The sequence below is a fragment of the Bufo gargarizans genome, chromosome 6 (assembly GCF_014858855.1).
Source record: "Bufo gargarizans isolate SCDJY-AF-19 chromosome 6, ASM1485885v1, whole genome shotgun sequence".
NCBI lineage: Eukaryota > Metazoa > Chordata > Amphibia > Anura > Bufonidae > Bufo > Bufo gargarizans.
The window spans coordinates 34540043-34554060 of record NC_058085.1 but is presented as its reverse complement, the minus strand read 5'-3'; the positions used below and the strand labels follow the sequence as shown (position 1 = coordinate 34554060).

At 47.1% G+C, this 14018-nt stretch overlaps 3 protein-coding genes across 3 annotated transcripts in view; 1 reads left to right on the top strand and 2 right to left on the bottom strand.

Annotated features, from left to right (window-relative positions):
• LOC122941933 (gastrula zinc finger protein XlCGF66.1-like) overlaps nt 1-10933 on the bottom strand; it is a 54387-nt gene extending 43454 nt beyond the window's left edge. Inside the window, exons 1-2 of the mRNA XM_044299431.1 lie at nt 10769-10933; nt 3592-3707 (exon numbers count right to left, since the gene is read on the bottom strand). The gene's annotated coding sequence lies outside the window, so the exon portion shown is untranslated. The remainder of the gene's footprint in view (nt 1-3591; nt 3708-10768) is intronic.
• Nucleotides 1-14018, bottom strand: part of LOC122941932 — a 275413-nt gene that overhangs the window by 14771 nt on the left and 246624 nt on the right. Inside the window, 5 exon segments of the mRNA XM_044299430.1 lie at nt 4720-4851; nt 7604-7739; nt 8984-9299; nt 13157-13667; nt 13761-13964. Of these exon segments, the coding sequence (XP_044155365.1) occupies nt 4720-4851; nt 7604-7739; nt 8984-9299; nt 13157-13667; nt 13761-13964 (1299 nt within the window).
• The window catches only part of LOC122939925 (zinc finger protein 501-like), a 551407-nt gene that overhangs the window by 397425 nt on the left and 139964 nt on the right, over nt 1-14018 (top strand). The gene's annotated exons all lie outside the window — the stretch shown is intronic.

Sequence of the window (14018 nt, the reverse complement as noted above, 5' to 3'; positions counted from 1 at the left end):
TAAAATGACATCCCAAAACACATTCCCCAACTTCTCCTGAGTACGGCGATACCAGATGTGTGACACTTTTTTGCAGCCAAGGTGGGCAAAGGGGCACACATTCCAAAGTGCACCTTTCGGATTTCACAGGCCATTTTTTACAGATTTTGATTGCAAGGTACTTCTTACACATTTGGGCCCCTAAATTGCCAGGGCAGTATAACTACGCCACAAGTGACCCCATTTTGGAAAGAAGACACCCCAAGGTATTCCGTGAGGGGCACGGCGAGTTCCTCGAATTTTTTATTTTTTGTCACAAGTTAGCGGAAAATGATGATTTTTCTTTTTTTTTCTTTTTTCCTTACAAAGTCTCATATTCCACTAACTTGCGACAAAAAAAAAAAAATTCTAGGAACTCGCCATGCCCCTCACAGAATACCTTGGGGTGTCTTCTTTCCAAAATGGGGTCACTTGTGGCGTAGTTATACTGCCCTGGCAATTTAGGGGCCCAAATGTGTGCGAAGAACTTTGCAATCAAAATGTGTAAAAAATGACCGGTGAAATCCGAAAGGTGCACTTTGGAATATGTGCCCCTTTGCCCACCTTGGCAGCAAAAAAGTGTGACACATCTGGTATCGCCGTACTCAGGAGAAGTTGGGGAATGTGTTTTGGGGTGTCATTTTACATATACCCATGCTGGGTGAGAAAAATATCTTGGTCAAATGCCAACTTTGTATAAAAAAATGGGAAAAGTTGTCTTTTGCCAAGATATTTCTCTCATCCAGCATGGGTATATGTAAAATGACACCCCAAAACACATTCCCCAACTTCTCCTGAGTACGGCGATACCAGATGTGTGACACTTTTTTGCTGCCAAGGTGGGCAAAGGGGCACATATTCCAAAGTGCACCTTTCAGATTTTGCAGGCCATTTTACACACATTTTGATTGCAAGGTACTTCTCACACATTTGGGCCCCTAAATTGCCAGGGCAGTATAACTACGCCACAAGTGACCCCATTTTGGAAAGAAGACACCCCAAGGTATTCCGTGAGGGGCATGGCGAGTTCCTAGAATTTTTTATTTTTTGTCGCAAGTTAGTGGAATATGAGACTTTGTAAGGAAAAAAGAGAAAAAAAAAAAAATCATCATTTTCCGCTAACTTGTGACAAAAAATAAAAAATTCTAGGAACTCGCCATGCCCCTCACGGAATACCTTGGGGTGTCTTCTTTCCAAAATGGGGTCACTTGTGGCGTAGTTATACTGCCCTGGCAATTTAGGGGCCCAAATGTGTGAGAAGTACCTTGCAATCAAAATGTGTAAAAAATGGCCTGCAAAATCTGAAAGGTGCACTTTGGAATATGTGCCCCTTTGCCCACCTTGGCAGCAAAAAAGTGTGACACATCTGGTATCGCCGTACTCGGGAGAAGTTGGGGAATGTGTTTTGGGGTGTCATTTTACATATACCCATGCTGGATGAGAGAAATATCTTGGCAAAAGACAACTTTTCCCATTTTTTTATACAAAGTTGGCATTTGACCAAGATATTTTTCTCACCCAGCATGGGTATATGTAAAATGACACCCCAAAACACATTCCCCAACTTCTCCTGAGTACGGCGATACCAGATGTGTCACACTTTTTTGCTGCCAAGGTGGGCAAAGGGGCACATATTCCAAAGTGCACCTTTTGGATTTCACCGGTCATTTTTTACACATTTTGATTGCAAAGTTCTTCTCACACATTTGGGCCCCTAAATTGCCAGGGCAGTATAACTACGCCACAAGTGACCCCATTTTGGAAAGAAGACACCCCAAGGTATTCCGTGAGGGGCATGGCGAGTTCCTAGAATTTTTTTATTTTTTGTCGCAAGTTAGTGGAATATGAGACTTTGTAAGAAAAATAAAAAAAATAAAAATCATCATCATTTTCCGCTAACTTGTGACAAAAAATAAAAAGTTCTATGAACTCACTATGTCCATCAGCGAATACCTTTGGGTGTCTACTTTCCGAAATGGGGTCATTTGTGGGGGTTTTTTACTGTCTGGGCATTGTAGAACCTCAGGAATCATGACAGGTGCTCAGAAAGTCAGAGCTGTTTCAAAAAGCGGAAATTCACATTTTTGTACCATAGTTTGTAAATGCTATAACTTTTACCCAAACCATTTTTTTTTTGCCCAAACATTTTTTTTTTATCAAAGACATGTAGAACAATAAATTTGGCGAAAAATTTATATATGGATGTCGTTTTTTTTGCAAAATTTTACAGCTGAAAGTGAAAAATGTCATTTTTTTGCAAAAAAATCGTTACATTTTGATTAATAACAAAAAAAGTAAAAATGTCAGCAGCAATAAAATACCACCAAATGAAAGCTCTATTAGTGAGAAGAAAAGGAGGTAAAATTCATTTGGGTGGTAAGTTGCATGACCGAGCGATAAACGGTGAAAGGAGTGTAGTGCAGAAGTGTAAAAAGTGCTCTGGTCATGAAGGGGGTTTCACCTAGCGGGGCTGAAGTGGTTAAGTCACACCACAGAAGTCATTAAATTACTCACATGTGCAATAATGTCTACTTTATGTTGACATCATTTCTAAACCCCTTCCCAACATATGTTGTACATGTACAGCGGATGTCGCCCTCTCAGAAAATCTATATAAAAGCTGTATCGCTGTATTCTCACTGTTCAACAGAATGAAGGAAAAGAAAATGAAACCCATAAAACTGTCTTGCATTCGTGTTTTATTTTCTAATTCCACTTGGATTTTTTTACCAGCTTCCCACTACATGGTATGCAATATTAAAAGGTGTCATTAGAAAGTAGAACTCCCCCAACCCGCAAAAAAAAAAAATAAGAAAAGAAAAGGCCACCAGAATGGCTAAGTAAATGGTAATAAAAACAAAGTTATGCTCTTTTTTAATTATTTAAAGGACATTAAAAAGGCTTAAAGGCAATGTACACTGTCAAAGAAAATTTTCTTTTATGACTGCATTTTACTAATTTTGGGCTAAAAAATTTTTTTTATTGAGCCGCTCTGTCAACAAGCGTTAACTGGTTGATACTTTCACTTTGCGCCAGTGTTCTAATAACCCTTATCTCTAAACTAGTCGAGACCTCACTTCTGTCTCCACAGACTCCTGAGTATGACCCCACCCCTCCCTGTCTGGGCCTGGACATTTATACTAGGGGCTCCCTATCTCCCTCTAGTGTCTAGGATGTCTAACTACACCCAAATAGGCCTGCTATGGATGTAACAGGGAAAACAACACATGTAAAACACATAGAAAATACATTACAATGCATGGATAAATATAATATCACTGTCCCTTATGAGCAAGAGTAACACGTGACCCAAATGACCCTTGTGTAGTGCCCACCCCTACCTAGTGGGACACTACAGAATGACCATGACTCTTCTCAGGTGGCCGGGACTCTTCCAGGCCCAGTTTGCAATGATTGTGATGCTGGTTCTCGGCCACCACTTACTTTTAACTTATAAATGACAGACAGCTGAAATCATCTCACCTGTCTCTACTTTATACTGCCGTTAGTATGGGCAGCATAAGGTTGATGACAGGTTCCCTTTAAGTCAATCAAATCCAGTTTTCCTATTACTTTGGGGCTGGAATTCTCCGTCTCTTCTGCTGTTCTCGCTCCGTGCGTCCTGCGAGGGTCCGGTGAGCGGAGACTGCGCTGTCTATTTTAACATGTCCGTTATTTCTCCCCATGAACTGCGGAAATATAAAATGTTAGAAATAATGAAGGAATTGCTATTTTTTTTACCATTTCCCCAACAATCAATAAGTTACATGCGCCAATTATAACCGCAACTCCTCCCCCCAAATAACAAGCTCCATACGGCTGCTGTACAGGAAGATTAAATAAAGTTATGGCTGTTGACATTTTTTTTTTTTTACTTTGTTCTTAAAACCCCAGTCCAGAAGGGGTTAAAGATAATTCAGCTTCAGGGTTGCTAGGAGACTGTAGCACCCCCCCCCAAAATAATCCTCAGAACTCAGGTCACCATGAAAACAACCCTGAACCTAATCCACACAGGAGACCACAGAGACTCGTTAATTTCTTACAATAATTTGTTTTCCCTTAGTGGCACAGATGGGGTATTCTGCCCCTGTGGACTGGTTAGGACAGGTGGAAGTTTTAATTAAATTAAACACATACACATACCCTCCCTCCCCAATAAAGTGGGGGCATGAACCCCAGGCCCTTGTGTAGTTACAAGTAGAAAAAATAACAACTGTAAAGTATAACTAAGGGGGGGGGGGGGAATATTTGTGTGCCACTGTTAGGACTAAGGGAAAACAAATTATCGTTAGAAATTAACGATAGCCTTATGTCCTAACCAGTGGAACAGATGGGGATTTAGCAAGAAGAAACCCCCATGGGAGGGTCCTCATTCCTGGCGGAAGTTAATACTGTCTGGCCAAATGAGGAATAGCTATGAAATCTAGAATCCACTCTATAGTGTGAAATAAAGGTGGAGTGTGTACTCCAAGAAGCCGACTTACAGATCACATCCAATGGAATCGAGCTTCTCTCTGCAAATGAAGTGGCCACTGCCCGAGTGGAGTGGGCCCTTACAAACTCAGGAGGCTCCGAGCCCTGAGACATATAGGACTCCCGAATTGCCTCTTTAATCCATCGACTGATTGAGGGCTTAGAGGTTTTCCTCCCCTTGTGGGTACCGGAAAAGAGGACAAGGAGGTTTTCATCTCTCCTAAATACCTTGGAGCGTTCCAGGTAAATCCTAAGACATCTCAAAATGTCGAGGGTATGAAGCCCTCTTTCCTCAGTGGAGGGGGGTGGAGCCAAAGTCAGCAGGGAAATCACCTGGTTAATGTTATTAAAAGAGGGCACCTTTGGAATAAAGGTAGGCAGAAATCTGAGTAGCACCCGATCTTGGAGGAACCTAGTATAAGGTTCAAACGCAGAAAAAGCTTGGAGTTACCCAACTTGCTTTGCAGAGGTAATGGCCAACAAAAAGGTGATCTTCCAGGTAAGGAACTTGAATTACACCTCCTCTAGGGGCTCAAAGGGGGGAGATGATAACCCCCTGAGCACGACCGATAAATCCCAAACAGGGACCGGTCTAATCACTGTAGGCTTTAATCTTGAAGTTCCCTTCAGGAACCTCTTAATGAGGGGCTCTTGAGAAATAGACCTGTTGAGACAGGCTGAAATTGCTGAAACCTGCACTTTGAGGGTAGATGGGGACAGCCCCTTGTCCAGCCCGTCTTGCAAAAATTGCCGGAATGGAAGCTTCAGTGGATGACTGCTTACGCATAGAACACCATGATGAAAAAATCCTCCAAATCCTTGAGTAGGACTTATTAGTAGCTTCCGATCTGGAGTGCTCTAAGTTTCTCAAGACAGACCCCGAAAGCCCTTCTATCCTTGGAAGGGACTGATCAACCTCCAGGCCGTCAGGTTGAACATTTGAGGAGATCTGAGTGTCCCTCGACACCAGTACTCTCTCTTGGGGAAGCCTCCAAAATTGACCCCGACTCATCTGGAAGACTTGGGTAAACCAAGCTCTCTTTGGCCAGTATGGAATGATGGCGATGACTGACGCTTGGTCCTGCCTGATTTTTATCATGACCCTTGGTATCAAGGAAATTGGAGGGAAGATGTAGGCCAGCCTGAACCTCCATGGGATTGACAGTGCACCGGGTTGTCCTCCCTGTAAAGGGAGCAATACCTCTCTACCTTGGTGTTGAACCTTGTTGCCATGTGTCACGAGGGTATCGAGAACCACGCCTGACTCCGTTATACCCGGGGTCAGGAAGTCGCAGCGGTTGGCTGCACGCTCTATTTAAGATAGGGCTGTTTTCCTTATGGTAGCTTTCTGGGTTTGCTTTGCAAACCCTTTTGGCTCACTCAGGGATCCGTAGCTCCTTCTCCTCAGCTGTTCCTTGTCCAGCACTCCCAAACCTCCTTATATTCCTCTCTCACACTTCTCTGGTTGCCAGAGATAGAGCTTCCTGCCTGGACATCTATTCTAACCCACTGGAGCTGTGTTGCTGCGTTCTCGGATGGTTGTTTCAGAACACTACCCACCGGATACCTGTTGGACCTTTGTGGACTGCTGTGGTCGCCCACCTGGGTGTTTGTGTTTGTTTGTATTTGTCTGTCCTCTCCCTGGTGTTTCCCTCTTAGTGCAGTGGTGCGGACTAGCGATCCCACCGGCCCGTTCACTATCTAGGGCTCATTTCAGGGAAAGCCAGGGTTTAGGCACGTGATCGCCGTACGGGTGAGGAACCCGTCTAGGGACGTCAGGGCAGTCAGGTGCCAGCTGCAAGGTGAGTTAGGGGTCACCACCTTTCCCTCTCCCTTGGGCAGGGCTTTCCCTGTTTTCCTCCCTGTGTGTGACGCCGGTCATCACACCATGAGATCGATCTCTGGCATGCCCCACCTGAGCGTTATCTCCTTGAAGACCTCTGGATAAAGTGACCATTCTCCGGTTGGAAGACCTCGGTTCAGGCGATCCGCAATCACATTGTGAACTCCGCAAATGTGAACGGCTGATAAGTGGGTGAGGTTCAGTTCTGCCCAATCCAATATCACCCCTATCTCTCTCAGGAGACTTTGTGACCTCGTGCCTCCCTGCTTGTTGATATACAGCACAGCGGTCATGCTGTCTGACTGTACCTTCAATGCTTTCCCTCGAATGAAGGGAGCAAAATGAAAAAGAGCTAGTCTGATCGCTCTGATCTCCAGGAGATTCGATGACAATGATTTCTCCTGTGGTGTCCAAGTTCCTTGGAATGTCTTGTCCAGAAAATGAGCTCCCCAGCCTACTAGGGATGCATCTGAAGTAAGTATGATCCAAGAGGGCTGGATCAGGGACTTGCCGTCCTCGAGGTGAGACCACCAACTTAGAGAGGATCGGGCATGGTAAGATAGGGAGTGCACGGAATGGAGTCCCCCCGGACTGCGATTCCACTTGGCTAGTACCTCCGGCTGAAGCGGACGCAGATGCCATAATGCCCAAGGAACCGCCTCTGCGGTTGATGACATTAGTCCCAACATCTTCATCAATGTTCGAATTGTTACCTCTCTTGGTACTGAGAGAGAAAGGGCTGTTAGTTGAACGGATCGCCTTCTTTCGGGAGTGAGATGAATAGTCATCTTTACTGAATCCACCACGAACCCCAGGAACCTTACCGAGGCAGCTGGCAGAAGTTGTGACTTGTCCCAGTTGATTATCCAACATAGCTGATGAAGGAAGGCAACAGTCTGTTGAATGTGTTAGGACAGGATCGCTTGGGAAGGGGCTCTGAGGAGACAATCGTCCAGGTAAGGAACTATGCTCAGACCCTGAAGCCTTAGAGCGGCCACCACGGACACCACCACCACCTTGGTAAAAGTGTGTGGGGCTGAAGAAATCCCAAACGGGAGGGCCACAAACTGGAAATGTTTTAAGACCCCCCTAATCTGTACCGCGATCCTTAAGAATCTTCTGGACCCAGGGTGGATGGGAATATGGAGATAAGCATCCTTGATAGAAATTCCGTATGGAAACTTTTGTTTGATAAAACGATTGAAGTACCTCAGATCTATAATCATCCTCCGGTATTCTTGGGTACCAGAAACACTGGGGAATAGATACCTGCTCCCTTCTCTTGGAGCCCCCTTCTGAAGATATTCTAGAACACAGCTCTCTAGAACTCTTTGCTTGCTGCAGGGAAGTAACCTTGTCTGGACGAACCTGTCCGCAGGCGGACTGCTCAAGTCCACAAGGTAACCTTGAGAAATAATGCGAAGGACCCATTGGTCCTGGATATGATCCTGCCAAAAATCTAGAAAATGTTGTAGGCGCCCGCCTACGGGAATGTGGGGAGCATTGGACATCCAGTCAGACCGGCTAAATACCAAGAGCCTCGAGCAGGCCCGCAATCAGAGCGACGAGGACTTCTTGGAGGTTCTAGAGCACCTAGAGCAGGGGAAGGCAACCTCCGGCACTACAGCTTTTGAGAAACTACAACTCCCAGCATGCATACTTGCTCTGCTCTTCTAAGAACTCAAATAGAAATTAATGGAGCATGCTGGGAATTGTAGTTTCACAACAGCTGGAGTGCCGAAGGTTGCTGATCCCTGCCCTAGAGGATTTTCATCCTCTACGGGAACCCCAACCTCTCTGGGTTCTAGGTTGAGGTTCCGGCCTGGAACCAAACCTCTTGCCCCGACCACGAAAGGGCTGCTGGGGAAGGGACTTGCCTTTCTTGTCCGACAGCCCCTCCATTAACTGGTCTAACTCTGCTCCAAAAAGCTTGCCGGGTTCATAAGCCATAGCACACAGGTTATGCTTAGAGGTAGTATTGGCCTTCCAAGGCTTCAACCAGAGCGGACGCCTGCCCGTGGTTGAAAGCCCCATGGACTTGGACGCCAACTTCAATTGTTGCGGAGCCGAGTCACACAAGAAGTCGATGGCTAAACTGGCCATCTTGCAGGAGGCCAAGATGTCATCCCTGGAAACCCCTGGTCCAGGTTGGACTGTATCTGGGCAAACCTTGAACTAAGAAAATTCGCCACTTCTGCAGACGCAATAGCGACTGAGGCAGACGCTAAAGAATAAATTCGCCTAAGGGCGCAATCCACCTTCCGATCCATCGGATCTTGGAGGCTTGATCAGTCATCCGATGGGATTAGAGTCCTTCTTGATAGCTTGGAAATAGCCATGCCCACCTTTGGGACAGGCCCCCAGGATGATACCTGATCCTCCTTTATAGGAAACACCGCCTTGAATCTCTTGGTCAATACGGGACCCTTCTCAGTTTTTTTTCCATTCAGTTTTCATTACTGAAAGTAGGGAACTATCCGCTTTAAAGGCCCTGGGCCCCTTAGAGGCGGAAGATGAGGCTTCCCCCGGATCAACGTCCTGGTCCCACGACCGGATGGATCTTAGCAGCCGCTGGGCTTTTTCAGGAGGAAAAAAATAAACAAAGCCATCCTCGTCCTCAGAGGAGGAAGAGGCCGATCCTTCCCCTACATTCTGAGCCCCCGATACTTCCATCGCCCGGTGAGGAGAGGAAGGACGTCGCGCTTGGAGACAAAGGCATGCTTCAACTCCTCTATAGAAGCGTTCACTTGGCTAAGGTTGGTTTCCATGTAGCCCTTCACCCAGTTGACGACGTCATGGACTGTCGGTTCCTGCTGGGGAAGTGCTTTGGCCCTACAGGGAGGGCATCTGGAAAAAGCGTAGCTGTCCTCCAGCACAATCTGGCAGTCATGGCACTGCAGATGATGCCTCTTGCCAGCACTTTTTCTGGTGGGCTCCCGGTCACCATCTCCGGTAGAAGACATGGCTGCAATACAAAAGAAGGGATAAATCGTAAACTTCAGAGGAAAAAAAACAGACAATTAACAGCAAGCTTCCAGATCTTTACCCAGAAGATCCTAAGGTTTAAATTGCAAATCGCAACACGCAAGAAACTTGCAAGAAAGCAAAACCTGCAAGTGATCACAAAAGTCTCAAGGTTAAACAGATAAATCTGCGCTTCAGGAGACTGAGCCTGGTGCAACACCAGCTTTAAATAGCCTTGTTTTGGCGCCAAACACACTAGGCTCCTCCCCGGAAGGGGAAATTTGCCTTATACAGGCCCCTATATGAAAAAAAGTTGTAGGGCAACTTGCCCCAAAGCAAAAAATGCAAAATGCGCCACATAAATCATATGGGAAGCTTTTAAAAGGTGGCCTGCTATCGGCGGGGCTGAGGAGAAAGTGACGTCACTTCCCCAAGATGGCGGCGCCCAGCAGAACATGCGGACACCGCTACAACAGCATGGGAAGCCGACGCCGGAGCACAGCAACCGGTGAGTGCCCGACCTACGGCCCCATCATAGATCGGAAGCGAATCAAAAACGATCCGACCTGGCCGCCACAAAAACAAGAATCTCCTCCGCAGAAACGGAGGAGGGACACCCATCCTAACTGTCCAAAGGACAGAAAAAAACACAAGGGCCTGGGGTTCACGCCCCCTCTTTATTGGGGGAGGGAGGGTGTGTGTATGTGTATGTGTTTAATTTCATTAAAGCGAACCTTTCACCAGGATTTCACATAATAAACTATTACCAGTACCTTATAGATATCCTCATTGTGTTTCAATGCATTATTGTGCCGCTTTCCTGGGATGGATATTCATGAAAAAAAACGAGTTATAAAGTCCTGTCTCCAGCTCCTGAAGTCACGCTCCTGAAATCAAGGGGGTAGCCCTTCCCTCACTCCGGGCTGTACCTCCCCTGCCCTAACCCCGCCTCTATGTAGTGTAACTGACACCCGGCTCAGTCGCCGGGACCGCGCTTGTGCCGTCGGACTCGAACGCGATCCTGTAACTGAATTGCGCATGAGGTCATGCACGATTCAGTTACAGGATCGCGCTCGAGTCCGACGGCGCATGCGCCGCCTGTACAAGCGCGGTCCCGGCGACTGAGCCGGGTGTCAGTTACACTACATAGAGGCGGGGTTAGGGCAGGGGAGGTACAGCCCGGAGTGAGGGAAGGGCTACCCCCTTGATTTCAGGAGCGTGACTTCAGGAGCTGGAGACAGGACTTTATAACTCGTTTTTTTCATGAATATCCATCCCAGGAAAGCGGCACAAGAATGCATTGAAACACAATGAGGATATCTATAAGGTACTGGTAATAGTTTATTATGTGAAATCCTGGTGAAAGGTTCGCTTTAAAACTTCCACCTGTCCTAACCAGTCCACAGGGGCAGAATACCCCATCTGTGCCACTGGTTAGGACGTAAGGGAACCTGATATCACAGCACTTACCTAACGTCATCACCACACGTCCCAGAGTCACATGACCTACACCTCCCGGCAGCCCATACACTCCAGTCATTACCTGCCCCAGTAATCCTGACAGACGATGGCAGTGACTGGACACATACCTCCACCTGCAGCGCTGGACACTACATGTATGGGGGAGACTAGTGGGCTAAAGGACCTTTCGTGATGTCATGACCATGTGACCATATTTGGGCGGAGCCAGGCTCCAGGCTGTGTTGCTGGAGGAGGTAAAGGACCTGTGATGATGTTATGACCATGTGATCATGTGTGGGAGGAGTCAGGGATCACATGACCAGGTGGTGCTCAGTGTATGCAGGACTCTGCTGTGGTGGTTGTCCTCGATGAGGAGAGGTTTATGTGTAGCATCAGGATGGAATTACAGTGTGAATGTAGCAGTGCTGTCTCTGTGTGATCTGTATGTAGCAGAGCTGTCTCTGTGTGATCTGTATGTAGCAGAGCTGTCTCTCTGTGTGATCTGTATGTAGCAGAGCTGTCTCTCTGTGTGACGTGTATGTAGCAGATCTGTCTCTCTGTGTGACGTGTATGTAGCAGAGCTGTCTCTGTGTGACGTGTATGTAGCAGAGCTGTCTCCTTGTGTGACGTGTATGTAGCAGAGCTGTCTCCTTGTGTGACGTGTATGTAGCAGAGCTGTCTCTGTGTGATGTGTATGTAGCAGAGCTGTCTCTGTGTGATGTGTATGTAGCAGAGCTGTCTCTCTGTGTGATGTGTATGTAGCAGAGCTGTCTCTCTGTGTGATGTGTATGTAGCAGAGCTGTCTCTCTGTGTGATGTGTATGTAGCAGAGCTGTCTCTCTGTGTGATCTGTATGTAGCAGAGCTGTCTCTCTGTGTGATGTGTATGTAGCAGAGCTGTCTCTCTGTGTGATGTGTATGTAGCAGAGCTGTCTCTCTGTGTGATGTGTATGTAGCAGAGCTGTCTCTCTGTGTGATGTGTATGTAGCAGAGCTGTCTCTCTGTGTGATCTGTATGTAGCAGAGCTGTCTCTCTGTGTGATGTGTATGTAGCAGAGCTGTCTCTCTGTGTGATGTGTATGTAGCAGAGCTGTCTCTCTGTGTGATGTGTATGTAGCAGAGCTGTCTCTCTGTGTGATGTGTATGTAGCAGAGCTGTCTCTCTGTGTGATGTGTATGTAGCAGAGCTGTCTCTGTGTGATGTGTATGTAGCAGAGCTGTCTCTGTGTGATGTGTATGTAGCAGAGCTGTCTCTCTGTGTGATGTGTATGTAGCAGAGCTGTCTCTCTGTGTGATGTGTATGTAGCAGACCTGTCTCTATGTGATGTGTATGTAGCGGAGCTGTCTCTGTGTGATGTGCATGTAGCGGAGCTGTCTCTGTGTGATGTGTATGTAGCGGAGCTGTCTCTGTGTGATGTGTATGTAGCGGAGCTGTCTCTGTGTGATGTGTATGTAGCAGAGCTGTCTCTGTGTGATGTGTATGTAGCAGAGCTGTCTCTGGTCTCTGTGTGATGTGTATGTAGCAGAGCTGTCTCTGTGTGACGTGTATGTAGCGGAGCTGTCTCTGTGTAATGTGTATGTAGCAGAGCTGTCTCTGTATGATGTGTATGTAGCGGAGCTGTTTCTGTGTGATGTGTATGTAGCGGAGCTGTCTCTGTGTGATGTGTATGTAGCAAAGCTGTCTCTGTGTGACGTGTATGTAGCGGAGCTGTCTCTGTGTGATGTGTATGTAGCGGAGCTGTCTCTGTGTGATGTGTATGTAGCGGAGCTGTCTCTGTGTGACGTGTATGTAGCGGAGCTGTCTCTGTGTGATGTGTATGTAGCAGAGCTGTCTCTGTGTGATGTGTATGTAGCAGAGCTGTCTCTGTGTGATGTGTATGTAGCAGAGCTGTCTCTGGTCTCTGTGTGATGTGTATGTAGCAGAGCTGTCTCTGTGTGACGTGTATGTAGCAGAGCTGTCTCTCTGTGTGATCTGTATGTAGCAGAGCTGTCTCTCTGTGTGATGTGTATGTAGCAGAGCTGTCTCTCTGTGTGATGTGTATGTAGCAGAGCTGTCTCTCTGTGTGATGTGTATACAGCAGAGCTGTCTCTCTGTGTGATGTGTATACAGCAGAGCTGTCTCTGTGTGACGTGTATGTAGGAGAGCTGTCTCTGTGTGACATGTATGTAGCAGAGCTGTCTCTGCGTGACGTGTATGTAGCAGAGCTGTGTCTGTGTGACGTGTATGTAGCGGAGCTGTGTCTGTGTGACGTGTATGTAACAGAGCTGTCTCTGTGTGACGTGTATGTAACAGAGCTGTCTCTGTGTGACGTGTATGTATTGGAGCTGTGCGTAGGAGGGCACCGGGCAGTGTACCGGGTGGAGTAGGTGGCTCCTAGGATGCTTCTGTCGGGAAGGATACCGGCCGGAGCCTCATTGATCTGAGAGGGTTCAGAGAACATCCTTGAGAGAGCATCCGCTTTGCCGTTCTTAGACCCAGGGCGATAGGAGATAACAAAATTAAATCTGGAGAAAACCAGACTCCACCTGGCCTGTCTGGCGGTGAGTCTCTTGGCGCTGCGGTTAAATTCTAGGTTCCGGTGGTCGGTGTATACAGAGATGGGATGGTGGGCCCCTTCCAGCAAGTGTCTCCACTCAGTGAAAGTGTCCTTGATTGCCAGCAGTTCCTTATTTCCGATGTAATTCCGTTTAGCGGGGGACATTTGGCGGGAGAAAAAAGCGCAAGGGTGTAGGAGCATCTTTTCTTGTGAACGTTGAGACAGAATTGCGCCCACCGCAGCGTCGGAGGCGTCCACCTCGACCGTAAATGGTAATTCAGGATTTGGGTGGGCCAGGATCGGGGCAGAGGTGAAGAGGGACTTCAGTTTAGCAAAGGCCTCCTGTGCCTCCGGAGTCCACACGAAAGGGACAGTCTATTTTGTTAGTTGAGTGATTGGGGCGATGATTTTCGAAAAGTTCCTGATGAACTTCCGATAAATGTTTGCGAAACCTACAAACTTCTGTACCTCTTTTTCGTACTTCGGGGCGGGCCACTCAGTCACCGCCTGGATCTTCCGGGGATCCATACTTAAGCCTTCCGGGGAAATAATATAGCCGAGGAATTGGGTGGAAGTCTGTTCAAATTCACACTTCTCCAATTTAATATAGAAACTGTTCACAGAGTTTCTGTAGCACCCTGTGGACATGCCCACGATGTTGTTCAAGGTCTTCTGCGAAAATCAAAATATCGTCCAGATAGGCTACCACAAATTGGTCAAGCATGT